Here is a 12,230-nt window from a genome sequence, read left to right on the forward strand (position 1 = left end):
ACAGTAAAAGCTGCAGGGATTGATATTTTAAAGTTGTATAATATTTAGATATTTGGGGAAATACACTTTTAAATGAGAAGATCAAATAACATTTAGAAAAAGCTAGCCTGTTACACCCACTACCTCTAAGCTTACTAATTAACACATTGTATCTTTTTCGATTTAAACGAAAGTGTTAAAATGCTGTGGTGTTACCTGGGTTAAATTATTTCTTTGATGGGTTTGGTAATAATATGCTTTTATGTAAGTCTTTTCTTAGGTTTTCTTGCGAATAAACTGAGATATACCATTGTAATTTATGAACTGGTAGCTTTTAAAAGAAAGACAGGCTAGCTGTTTCTTAATGGTAGGCTAAGCTAATCGGCTGCTAGCTGTATTGCTCGGTATTCACACAATCACGAATGATATCAATCCTCTCATTTAACTCTTGTCAAGAAACAGTTATTCTTTCCAGTCCAGTCCCACCTACTATTTGGATATGTCTTCAGAAGAAGTACAATGCTACCTTTTGTATTTTCACACAAAGTTACAATTTTGTAATGTAATGCATTTTTACGTTCTGGAAAGATATAAATACATGTAGAATTATGGTAAAGTACAATTACTTTTGCGTAGAAGCTGTTTAACAAAAGATCACCAGTCGGTATGGAAATATGTAAATCTAAGTCAGGAAACTGAAGGTGAAAAAATAATTGGCCATTCTGCTTTAGATGTCAGAGACAGGTCCTCTAATGAGGGGCACACCACAAGCGTGTCTTTAGATCTCTGAAAGGTTTCCACCCCGATCCATCCCTTTCCCCTCTTCTGGAAGTGTCCAGGTGGAGAGAAGCAGATGGGAGCTTGCTAACGAGTTGAAAAACACTGGTCCCGATCCTCATTACCAACACTTTGCTTCAGGGGGGGCTAAAAACAGAAACTCTAGTAAGTGAGTGCACAGCAGCGAGGACTGGCTGCATCGATTAAAGGCTCCACTGTTTTACCACTTTCTATATCTTTCCATCGTTTTGCTTAAGGTGATGCACACACACCCCCACACTGTATGTTTTAAACACGGTGCTTTATTATTACAAACACATTACTTTGCCATATATTGCTTTATACAGTTGTAAATAGTGTGCTTTTCTATCAGTAAACTGAAAAAAACATGGATGCTTGTTTTTACATTCAGAAGTTCTCTCCATGTTGGTATAATGCTAATGATAACACAGTTGTTTTCATGCTTTCTGCACACAAAGGAATGAGAGTCCTCTTTTTACCGTGACCGTACATATTGCTCATGCTTTGAGGACTGTTTTTGTAATTCTCAGCACCAGACACACACAATGGTTGACATTATGCCATCACTCGTGAAACATGAAATAAATAGAAACGACTAGAACAAACATGCTGGAAGAGGTGGAGGTGGGTGGATTCAGGATCTGCATACAAAGGATGCTATAACTGCATGTGCAGAGCAATACCACTGCACATGTAGTCCAAGTTATCATCAACAGACTGTTCATTATTATGAAGTCACTAAAAGTATCATGCATTTTGGATCAAAGGTATAAAATATTCAGGAAATCATCCATATTTTTGAAAAGGCCTATGAGGACCGTCAAGATAAAAAATAAATTATGCAAATGGTGACACAGTTTTTGAAGAGCAAACAAATAAAACTAATTGATACTTTCGCTCATTCATTTTCAGTGTATCTGTATCTCAGAATCTATGATGAGCACTGCAATAAAACATCATATTTCTGTGAGGTGATTTTAACCTGAACATTGATTTCGTATTCACCATTACAATTTGTGATACATCACACAGCCTATTGGCTACCAGTGTTACATGAGTGGAGATCTTGCCAGTTCTTTTTGTTTTAAGCTGTAACAAAGATGCTTTTTTTCTGTCGAGATTCAGTCGTTCTTGGCTGCTTCTGAAGTTTAAAATCATGCCAACGTTTCTCAAAGGAATATAGATTTAAAGCATAACGTGAGCAGCACAGTTGGTAATGTATTTTGTTTGATATTGTAAATATGCAATTCATTAATGGGTAAATCTGTAATTGAAATACAATTGATACAAAAGTGATTGTATAGATATCTTACAAAAATAAGCAATTGTTTTGCTGTTGCATAATATTCTACTCAATTGGAGAGTGTTTCAATTGAAATAAATGATGTGTTTTAGTACTCCTAAATATGATTATTTGGAGAGTTTTCATAATATATCGATTCTTCCTTAACAATCTCTGCAATATATCCACCCATGTGTAGTCTGTATGCCATACTGTGTTTATGAAGTCGTTTAAAGTAATGTTTTGGTGGTGTTTAGTGTCAGGATGTTTTTGGTGTCTTTATAGCAGCCATGCAACATCAGCCACATTGGGCCAAAGTGTTGGAGGGGTAAAGTGGCTTGATTGTCACAAACACAAACATTCAGCACGCTTGACAACAGATTAAAGGGGCATTTCACCTTTATCTGGATGGTGTTTATTCGCTAGCTTTAGTGTAATAAAGATGGAATCCAGTCAGATTAATGTCTGGTTCCATCTTTTTCATGGTTTTTCATCCTGCTGTTTTAATGACTGATAGTGACATATGTGTGGGGATATTGCTATATTTTTGCTGAAATGCTGCTTTAAATGTGTCCTTGTTATGTGACAGGTAATTATTGTATGATGGATTGTTTTTATTTATACAAACTCACTGGGGATTAAAATCTGTATCCTGGTGTTTAACATACACTAGCTCTTGTTTAAAGGAATAGTTCCACTTTTTCAGAAATACACTTAAATGTGCTTTTGTGTGACAATGGATACCACCTAGTTGTCTGTAGACTAAAGCTGCTATTATAGATTTGATTGTTAAATCTGTACAAAGTTGTAAAAAGCTGTGGTTTTACAGGGATGTTTCAAACTATTTCTTGGCTATGGGCAGTCGAGCTGCTTAGTGCTAAGCTAAGCTAACTGGCTGATGGCACTAGCATACTTATATATTTAGAATACAGACATGAGGTAAGTATAGCATCGGCTAAGTCCCAAAATGTTGAACTATCCTATAAAACACAATATACAGGAAGAGGGTACAAAAACATGAACACCTTAATGAAAACCACAAATACTGCATCCTTTACCTGTGTGTCTCTCAACAGTCCACTCTTTGGTGCAATACATTTAAGTATAATTGTTCATAGTCTGTATTTTTACAATTCATATTGCATGTAGTATGTATTTACTTTGATGTTTTTTTTCTTACTTATTTTACAAAATTGCTTCTGAGAGATATGAAAGAATGTACCTGCACTGTCCTGTACCTGCAAAAAGTCAAACTATCCGTCAATTCTTATTTAATGTAATTTAATCTTATCTAATTTAATCTAAATTACTATAATATAGTCTCTAATGTAATATAACTAATAAACTAATTGTTTATAATTGAATCCAGTGAAACCTAATCAAAACTACACTTTAGAACCGACAAGAACCAAACATGATAATAATAATAATAATAAATATATAATCTTCATTCAATTAGATTGCAAGGGTGTTCATGCTTTTGTGTCCACTTCTTGAATATCAGTAACCCAGAGCAACAGGTATGTGACTGACCTGCTTACATTGTATCTGAAATCCTTTGAATACTCAAGTCTGTCTCGGTTGATAAGTTGGCTGAAATGTAATTTTCTCAACTACTCTACTCTAGTTTCTCGACATAAGGGGGGATCAAGTATTATTCATCACAGCAAATATTGATGGCTCTGTGTGATAATAATCCTTATCCTCTTAAATCCTTGGCTTTAGTTTTGAACTCAAAGGACTGACCCAGGGGAATGTGAGGCCCTCACCCTCAATCCCCACCATCTATACAGGATACCAGTTGGGCCCGGCCATGATCATCGCACCCATCAGAGGCAGTGTGAGGGCCGCCAGAGGCGAGCTGATGCTGGGCGAGGAGCTGGGGCTGCACAGGTCGAACAGACTTCCCTGGAAGCGCATCTTGGTGGAGTCCTGCCTCAGAGTCTCCCAGATGGAGCTCACCTCCTCCTGACAGTCGGACAGCGCTGTGAGGACACACGTGTGGAAAGCTTCCCAGTGGCTGTGGCAAACAAAAAGATCATCAGATCAACACTGGCGTCTGTCAAGTGTTTATCCCGGCTCCAGCATGCAAACCTGCACTGTCTGTCGTGGATTAATTCGCTTGCCAGTAATCTATCAGTCAGACGGCCACGATGGCTTCACGTAAGTCAAACTGAGCTTTAATTACCATGGCAACTGCATCCGAGAGTGAAACAATATCGCAGATGATATTGCAAGAGGGCAATTTCCGACAGAAGGCTCATGTGTAAATCTTTGTCTTCAATATACAGTGCTGGGGTTGTAGAGTGCGTGCAGTAACAATGATAAAAAACGTCCCCAGAATTTCATTACTGCTGCAGCAAAGTCATAAATTATTTAGTACAGTGGCTCAGTGTCTCAGCACCATTTCTCTATTCTCCCTCTGAGATTGTGGCATCTGCTCTTTTTCTCTCCAGCATTTTGTGAGACAGCTTCTTCAAACTGTGTCTGTCTATATTAATCCACTAAATCATGCCCTACCTCCAACAAATTGAACAGGAATAAAGTTTTGTGTTCAGGGCGGAAGATTAGTGGTTTTCACTTTTTATTCTAACACATCACATTCAGCTTACAGTTTTGCCTTCTCTGGTTTAATGACTTCATCAGTTTAATTACAACACATACAGGGGATGTGCCATGTGTGCAAATGCTGCATGCTGTTCACACACTGCCTCACTAATGAAGTTATCATCACCTGCACACGGCTGCCACTCCTGTCTCGCTCGTCACGTTCTCCTGATAGTTATCCATGCTGTCTCCCAGCTCCAGGACACAATCAGAAAAGTCCTTATAAATGTTCTCACACTTAGCGTCAGCATCCAAGTCTCCTGACACCATCAGGGACAGAAATACTGCAAAACAGACACAGTGAACAGCTTTATTAATTATTCATGATAATTAATTTATTGTTATTTCCTCATTCTGGTTCATTTTTCCCTACCATGTTCCCCACATTATTACAGCTAACAATCATGCAACTTCTGCTACAATAACCACAATATTAATGTAATGTTTGTTTTAGTTGTTTCATGAGTGCATACACATGTTTTTCATTGCCTTTAGGGAATTTAAATATTTTCCCTTCCTGTAATTTAGTATTCACTTTATACAAATGTCAGTGGGCGTTGGGCTGTGAAGCAGATGTTATCAGACAATAGTTTTCACCACTGCACTCCACACAGTGTTTTACTTTCACATGGGTGTGTAATGCTCTTTTTCTAATTTAAATGATATAAAACATGTCAATACAACCGTATACAAGAGGATAACGCAAGGCAAGCAACACTTACAGACAAATTATTAAGTATACTGTAAATATAAAAGTAGCACTTGCGGGACATAAATCGTATTATTTTTGGATATTGCATGTCCATAGGACTGCACACTAAAGAGACCCCACTATACCATCGATGGGTGTAGCCTACTACAACCTGCTACGGTGCAGGTCTCACAACCCTGATGGAGATAAAAGATAAGATACATTTCTGATGTGTGAAGATAAAAAGAGGCAGTTTTTTGTTTTCATACATCCAAAGTGGCTCATAGTTTAAATAATACCCACGAAGCAGCTTGAGATATCTTACCCAGGGCAAACGCGAGTATCCCTCCGATCTTCGTCGACATGAAAAATCCCATATCATCCCATCTCAAGCCAAGCGGAGGGCGCGGGATGCTGCCGAGGCACTCGTGAAAAGCAATTTAAAAAAAGCGGAGCTCAGTCTCACGGAGCTGCTTATCCGCCCATCATTAACGTGTGTCGGTGTGTATCAGAGATGAAGCGGAGATAAACACTTGGTGTGAGCCTGTGTGTGTGTGTGTGTGTGTGTGTAGTCTTTTTCTGCTCCGGCCGAGTGCTGACGTTACCTGCCCCCCGGCGCGCGCTGAGCTCATCTTCTTCCCTCTCAGCACCGGACAGCTCTCACCTCCCCGAGGAGGAGGAACCTCCGTACAACCCTCCTGCAACACTCACGCAACACCGGCAGGACTCTCAGGATGCTCCTGCGTGTTGTTATCATCCACTTTCTCATACTTTGTAGATTTGTATCTTATGTTATCTCAATGTAGGAGCTTCACCCTATTCCACTACAGATGCTTAATGCTGTAGCATATCATAAAAGACTGCAGCTATAATATGTTATCAGTCCTGTCCACAATGAAAATATTGGGTGCATGCCATATTTTACGTTGCATTGTCTCCTAATTATTTCCTGGGAATGACAATGTAATTTGGTAGGCCTACTAATTATTATCGTAGTAAATAGTCCTGTGTTATTAAAATGATATAGATTGTCAATTGGGAAAAAATTGATGCCAGTATTCAACGTGTTCAATTGCAAAATGAAATAAAATTAGGATCTGAAAAATATTTAAAGAATCTAAAAAGTAATATGTGAGTATCAACTGATTGGAGATAAAGTAGAATAGACTGATCTGTTCATTTTGCACATTTAAACTCAAATACATATTTATTTATCATGTATGCATTTTCACTATTTTCTGAGGTTGTGTAGCCCAAACATTCCTTCGATTGATAAATAATTGTAGTTGGAAACCTATGTAATTTCATTTTAAATTTCCTTGAGTTACATTATCCACTGAAACTGAAGACTGCATAAACATAAGTAGCATAAACCACCAATTGTCATAGAATACAGATAACTGAATAGTAATTAGTAATATTATTGAAAATAATCATTATTGAAAAATACACTTTGTTCACCTTTTTATTGTTTAAAAAAAAACACTTTTTTCCCCCAAAAGTAATGGTATGCAATCTAACAGACGGCATCACCATCACATAGTAAAAAAAAAAGAAGAAAAAAAGGTAAACCAACCCGCAGAAACCTCCAGAGAACACTGTTTTAACATTGGTTGTAAATGCAGCTGCATTGCCCCACTGAAATGCAAAAGTTTTTATTTTCATAAACCCCAGGCTATATTTGTCTTGATGTTAAAAGCAGAAGTGAGGAACACTTTTAGAATCAATTGCATCTACTGTTTTTCTTAGCATTAATGCTTGGCAAAACACTGCAGATAAGGCACAATGGTGTTTACGAGGAGGGGGATTCATCTCATTCAACAGATGAAATAGCAATGTTTTGAAGCTTAAAAATGCAGAAACAAATATCCAAATTAACCATTTTGACTGGACAACATTCATACAGGCAGTGTCAGATATTTGTAGCATTTTTTTGTAGTTTGTACCGCAATGCAAAAAGGTTAATGACTTATTGGTTCATCTTTCACACACACACATACCGATAAAAAAAGTCCCTTTAAAAATGAGCTGTAGTTCAGTCCTGTTAGTGTCTAAATGGCCTTCCAGTCCGGGATGCTCTCCGGTCAAGGCTCCAGCAGAGCAGCAGGATGAGATCCAAACAAACATCTTTAGCACTTGGCTCAGACTGGAAATGTTGCTCCATTGTAAATGGGGAATCGGGTTACTGTGGTGATGAAATTAGCTTTGAAAGCCTGCTGGACTGTATGATGACGGATGGAAACGGATGGTTTTATTGATCTGTACCAGCTGCCCTCTTGGTCCGTTTTCGTGGAGATGCTTTAGGGGAAGCCTTGTCTGTAAGACAGGATGTGAAGATCAGATTTTATTTTCATGGCAATTAACAGTAATATGATCAAATGAATCACTTCTCTGTTTAAACTGTAATTATTTGTAACGGTTGGGGATAAAAAATGAACATACTCATGACATTGAGAGTCTCCTGAGGAATCCAGCTGATGTCCACGTCGCTCATCCCACCAGTGCCCTTCTCTATTTTCACTGGGACTCTCTTTTTCTGAAAAAGACAACATGAATAATTTTAAAACCATTGCTTCAACATCCACGTATCCCTTTTTGAGAAGGTTTTAGAGGGAGTAGGATGCATGCCACCGCTTGCTAATGTGCACTTTAATCCATTTGCTGCTGTAGATATGACCACACTTTATTACATTTGCATTGGGACACCAGTATGCCAAATAAAACAGCTGATTGAAGACTAACACATACCGTCCTCGTCTCCAGGACCTGGTACACCCCAAAGAGCGCCAGAGCCGCCAGTCCACCCAGGAAGATGTACAAGAACATTCTGCAGAACAAAATAAAATGTTAAATCAATAAAAAGATTTCCAGTGTAACATGGTGTTTTTCCATACCATGCTCTGGGAGCGGTGCAATGCTTGTGGATAACTGAAGACATAATTGACTGTACATACATAGACACTATGCAATGCAAGGTCAAATGTCCTGGTTATCTAGGTATAAAATCATTTTTATGCAATGCATTTTAGTTAAATACCTGTAGCAACCAAGCTAGTTGAAGATATGAAATAAATGTTTCCCTCTTCTTAATATTCTGCGGTTTGCTTATTAAAGAATGATAGCAAAAAAACAATATTCAAGCAAACAGATACCTTTATCATCAACTGCACATTGTTATCAAGACCAGTCTAACCAAATCTGCCCCCTAGAGCCATTTAAAATAACCTTTAACTAATCTAGTATCTGAAATGAGGATTTGATTGGTTTTGAGATTTTAGGATGGAAAACATTTTGTATTTCTTTAATAATTCACTGGTGACAGTTTCTGCATCTTGCACCAGCAGCACAATTCTGACAACTAATCTCTTTGTGCCAATTTCACACCTCCTTTTTTACAGGTTCCTACATGCGCTGCAATAGTCTGTGAAGATTGTAATTGTGAAGCTTTAGAGAGCTGTATTTAGCCTGAAAGGATGATTCAAATAAGAAATAATGGGGTAAAATAATTAGATTTACACATGATTTACATAAAACTGAGAAGCAGAAATCCTTTTAATTCATCCATTACTGATTCAATCATTTTGTTGCCACCCTATTGTTTGCTAAGTCCCTTTCATTTCTGCAGTGAAATAGTATGGAAAAGCTTTATTTATTTACCTGTTGCCTGTCTTGTTTTAAAACATGTGTCATAATGGATCCGATGTCTTTTAACTGCAAACCAAATCTACCTACAAGAACAACTAAAATAATCTGAACCCGATTTATATTTTCCTACTAAGTGTGCAGGGTTAGAGATCAGTAAAAGAGAGCCTCACGTTTCTCCGTCAATTCCCTCTTCCAGCTCAGTGATGGTGACAGTCTGGTTGTAGATGGCCGCCTGGAATGTGTTGCCCTGAAGAAATGTAAAAAAAAAACTAGTAAGCAAAGAATCAAAGCAAATAGGTACCTTGGAATAACTTAATGAATTTTTTTTTAGAAGAGCGACTCTTTAAAAATCTGAATGTCATTATGACAAAACAACAGTCAAAGCTCAGCAGCAGGCAGAACATAATGACAGTGAGGAGCCACCAGTCATCCTAATTATGTAAAAATGGAAACAAATATACGAATATGAAGACTAACTGCTTTGCTGACATTGTTTTCGTCAGGTATGCGCTTTCATTAGTCATTCAAATTGAAGTCGGGCTGTGAGAATACTTCCTCCCATCACTCTACTTCTGTTCTCAAAGCAACCTTAACAGACCTCAAGCACCACCACTAATAATAAATGCTATTCATAAATAAATAAATAAATAATGAAAATCCTTTTTACCTCAGTGTCTAGATAGTTGAGGAGGATAACAAGACCAAAAGGACGGCCCGCCATGGGCTGTGCTGGGATGAAGGAGTACTCGAAGGAGGCCTGAGCCTGGGGCGGCACCACGGTGCTCAGAGGCAACGCTGTGAACTACACAAAACATTTAACGTTAAAACACATGCAGAAGATAACTAGATCGGATTAGATATACTTTAATGATCCTGAAATGGGAAATAGTTTTGTCATTAAAAACAAATGTGAATTTTTATTCTGAATGTCAAAAAAGAAATCATGAAATCCATGCAGGGCCGGAAAATCATATTGAATAATATCAATATTTTTCAATATTATGAGTACTTTGTACCTGCATTAAACTGGCAGTGTACATAATTGTGTTTTTTATATTGTAATTTCTATATTTTCATGGTCTTAACTTAGCAGAATTATGCCTGTATTCTATGTTTCTTTTACCACATACAGATATGTATTCTAACCCGATTTATATTTTAACATACTCTTATACACCTACATTCCAAAAACTTTGAAACGCATAGGCATTGAGTGATTTAAAACACGTCAACAGAGAATTGCATTCTTAAAGTATTTTCTATCGGATTTGTATTAAAGGTGGAGCACATGTGTGTGTAATAATATTTATTTATGTACTTCAGATCAAACTTACGTTCTGGATATAGAACTGGAAGTCTTGTGGGTAACGGAAGGAAGCCTCCAACGACTGAACGGTGAAATCCTGACTGCCCTTGTTGGTGAAACCCACCAGGAACCTTACAATTTCATTGGCAGGGAACTCTAAATTAATGAAAACAACAAATAAATATAATGTTAAAAACACGAATACAGATAAAGTATGAGTTATTAGATGTCATAACAAACATGCAAAATGTCTTCGTCTCTTGAAAGAATAGCTCGAATGATGATGGTTAACTGAAAGCCTACCTTCTCCAGTCACGAAGAGGATGGTGGTGTCAGCATCAGGGTGAGACCCTATCTGTTTATCCGCTCCGTCATCAGAGTCCTCTTCCTCTGCTTCCTGAAGAGGAACATCACATGACATTGTTACTTGATCATCTGCATGTAAATCCAATGGCTTGCCTTGCTGCTATATGATTAAAACATACCGATGGTTGGATCTGATCTTCCTCAACAAGCACCTCTTCCTCATCTTCCTCCTCATCTACTGCAGCTTCTGTGTCCTCAGCAAGGTCCTCAGCAAGGTCCTCAGCAAGGTCCTCAGCAAGGTCCTCCGCAAGGTCCTCAGCAGAGTCCGAGTCTGCAGAGACATGGCCTGCAGGGGAGAAGACAAAAAGATATTGATTATACTGTCAAGGATGTTGATTATTGTCTGATCTTATACTAATGCATTGTGTTTTCCTGTTCTGTGTATTTCCCGCTACCATTTTTATAACAGTCTTTGGTGAGCATAATGAACAATAAACGACCTTATTATATCATAAAATAATTTACTACGGTTTTACTTATCATATAACTTTTGTTGTGTGTATAGCTTGTACAAATGCCTTTAGATCTCCCAAGTAACCACCAAATAAATCACAATATATCAGGCATTTTTGTCGATTTCACACCGTCCTTATTGGTTGGTTATGTCGTTAGGGTTACAAAAACGAGTGAATCAATATGATTTTCTCTTCTGTAATAACTTTTGTTGGTGGAAAAGATGGAATATGTGGCACTAGTTAGACCATTCACCAAAACAACCAATGAATTACATGTTTTCAAAAGTGATATTTTGCTAGATTTAAGCGGTTTCTACAATATTTCAAAGTAAAATGAATGGATGATGTCCTACATGTTGTACCACATTGTAACATTTTTATTATTGCCATATTTCCCTGTCTGTGGACAAACTGGCCACTTTGTTGCCAGTTAAAAAATGAAAAATACCAGGACAATAAAAAGCCCCCACTTTAATGTAAGTGTTTGGGAGAAGCAATGAGAAACTTAGAAACACAAACTTGTATACAGTAAGTCACCATCTTATCTATGGTGACGTGTCCCAGCAGGACGGAGCGTTAACTGTTGCTGCATCAACAACGACTTTTAGACTTTGTCTAAAATCACCTCTAAAGAGCACAAAGTGTAATGCAACTTCACTTTTAATGGCTGACGTTACTTTTTCTAAAGCTTCGACGCCAGCAGCTGTTACGAGACGATCCTTTTTAGAGCAAAAGAGACGAGCTACAACTCTCTTATAATCATGAATAAACTTATAAGTAAAAGATCCATACATTGCAGGTAGGAAAGCGGCGGTGAGGACGTATAGCTCCTGGTGGAAAGCTGTGTGACTATGCCACGTCAATATGTGAGGCTATCTTACAACTTTTGTAACTGTTGCCGTCGTAAAGCGAAGTTATACACTTCCTGCTTTAAACGAGAAATGTGACTTACCGATGGACATTAATCCACAGGGGAAGGCCAGGAGGAAGACCAGCAGCATTTTTGACCCGAAATTAAACATTTTTGCAGAGTTGTAGGCTGAAGTTAGTAACACATCAGCGTTCAGGAGAGGAGAGGATAGCTGCGGGGAAGAGGCGGGA

General features: G+C 37.9%; 2 protein-coding genes across 2 annotated transcripts; both read right to left on the bottom strand.

The window, feature by feature from the left end:
• Positions 1 to 1,036: 1,036 nt before the first annotated feature.
• On the bottom strand, positions 1,037 to 5,952 carry LOC117486551 (neuritin-like). The gene is made up of 3 exons (XM_034135058.1): positions 5,683 to 5,952; positions 4,794 to 4,950; positions 1,037 to 4,079 (listed from the first exon to the last, which is right to left on the bottom strand). Exons 1-3 carry the CDS (start codon positions 5,732 to 5,734, stop codon positions 3,845 to 3,847), a joined length of 444 nt encoding a protein of 147 aa, XP_033990949.1. The 5' UTR covers positions 5,735 to 5,952; the 3' UTR covers positions 1,037 to 3,844.
• Positions 5,953 to 6,804: 852 nt separating this feature from the next.
• Positions 6,805 to 12,230, bottom strand: LOC117486566 (translocon-associated protein subunit alpha-like). The gene is made up of 9 exons (XM_034135079.1): positions 12,082 to 12,230; positions 10,794 to 10,960; positions 10,612 to 10,705; positions 10,337 to 10,464; positions 9,670 to 9,804; positions 9,173 to 9,249; positions 8,106 to 8,184; positions 7,800 to 7,893; positions 6,805 to 7,673 (listed from the first exon to the last, which is right to left on the bottom strand). Exons 1-9 carry the CDS (start codon positions 12,149 to 12,151, stop codon positions 7,609 to 7,611), a joined length of 909 nt encoding a protein of 302 aa, XP_033990970.1. The 5' UTR covers positions 12,152 to 12,230; the 3' UTR covers positions 6,805 to 7,608.

The sequence above is a fragment of the Trematomus bernacchii genome, unplaced genomic scaffold (genome assembly GCF_902827165.1).
Source record: "Trematomus bernacchii unplaced genomic scaffold, fTreBer1.1, whole genome shotgun sequence".
Taxonomy (NCBI): domain Eukaryota; kingdom Metazoa; phylum Chordata; class Actinopteri; order Perciformes; family Nototheniidae; genus Trematomus; species Trematomus bernacchii.

What these genes read in the sequence shown, in the direction of transcription:
- LOC117486566 (XM_034135079.1), bottom strand. Translation starts at nt 12,151, where the DNA reads ATGTTTAATTTCGGGTCAAAAATGCTGCTGGTCTTCCTCCTGGCCTTC. An exon ending in CCTCTTCGTGACTGGAGAAG is followed by an intron (nt 10,465 to 10,611) that starts GTAGGCTTTCAG and finishes TCATTAATTTAG; the next exon opens with AGTTCCCTGCCAATGAAATT. An exon ending in GAGGGAATTGACGGAGAAAC is followed by an intron (nt 8,185 to 9,172) that starts GTGAGGCTCTCT and finishes TTTGTTCTGCAG; the next exon opens with AATGTTCTTGTACATCTTCC.
- LOC117486551 (XM_034135058.1), bottom strand. Translation starts at nt 5,734, where the DNA reads ATGGGATTTTTCATGTCGACGAAGATCGGAGGGATACTCGCGTTTGCC. An exon ending in GATACTCGCGTTTGCCCTGG is followed by an intron (nt 4,951 to 5,682) that starts GTAAGATATCTC and finishes TCTGTTTTGCAG; the next exon opens with TATTTCTGTCCCTGATGGTG. An exon ending in GGAGTGGCAGCCGTGTGCAG is followed by an intron (nt 4,080 to 4,793) that starts GTGATGATAACT and finishes TGTTTGCCACAG; the next exon opens with CCACTGGGAAGCTTTCCACA.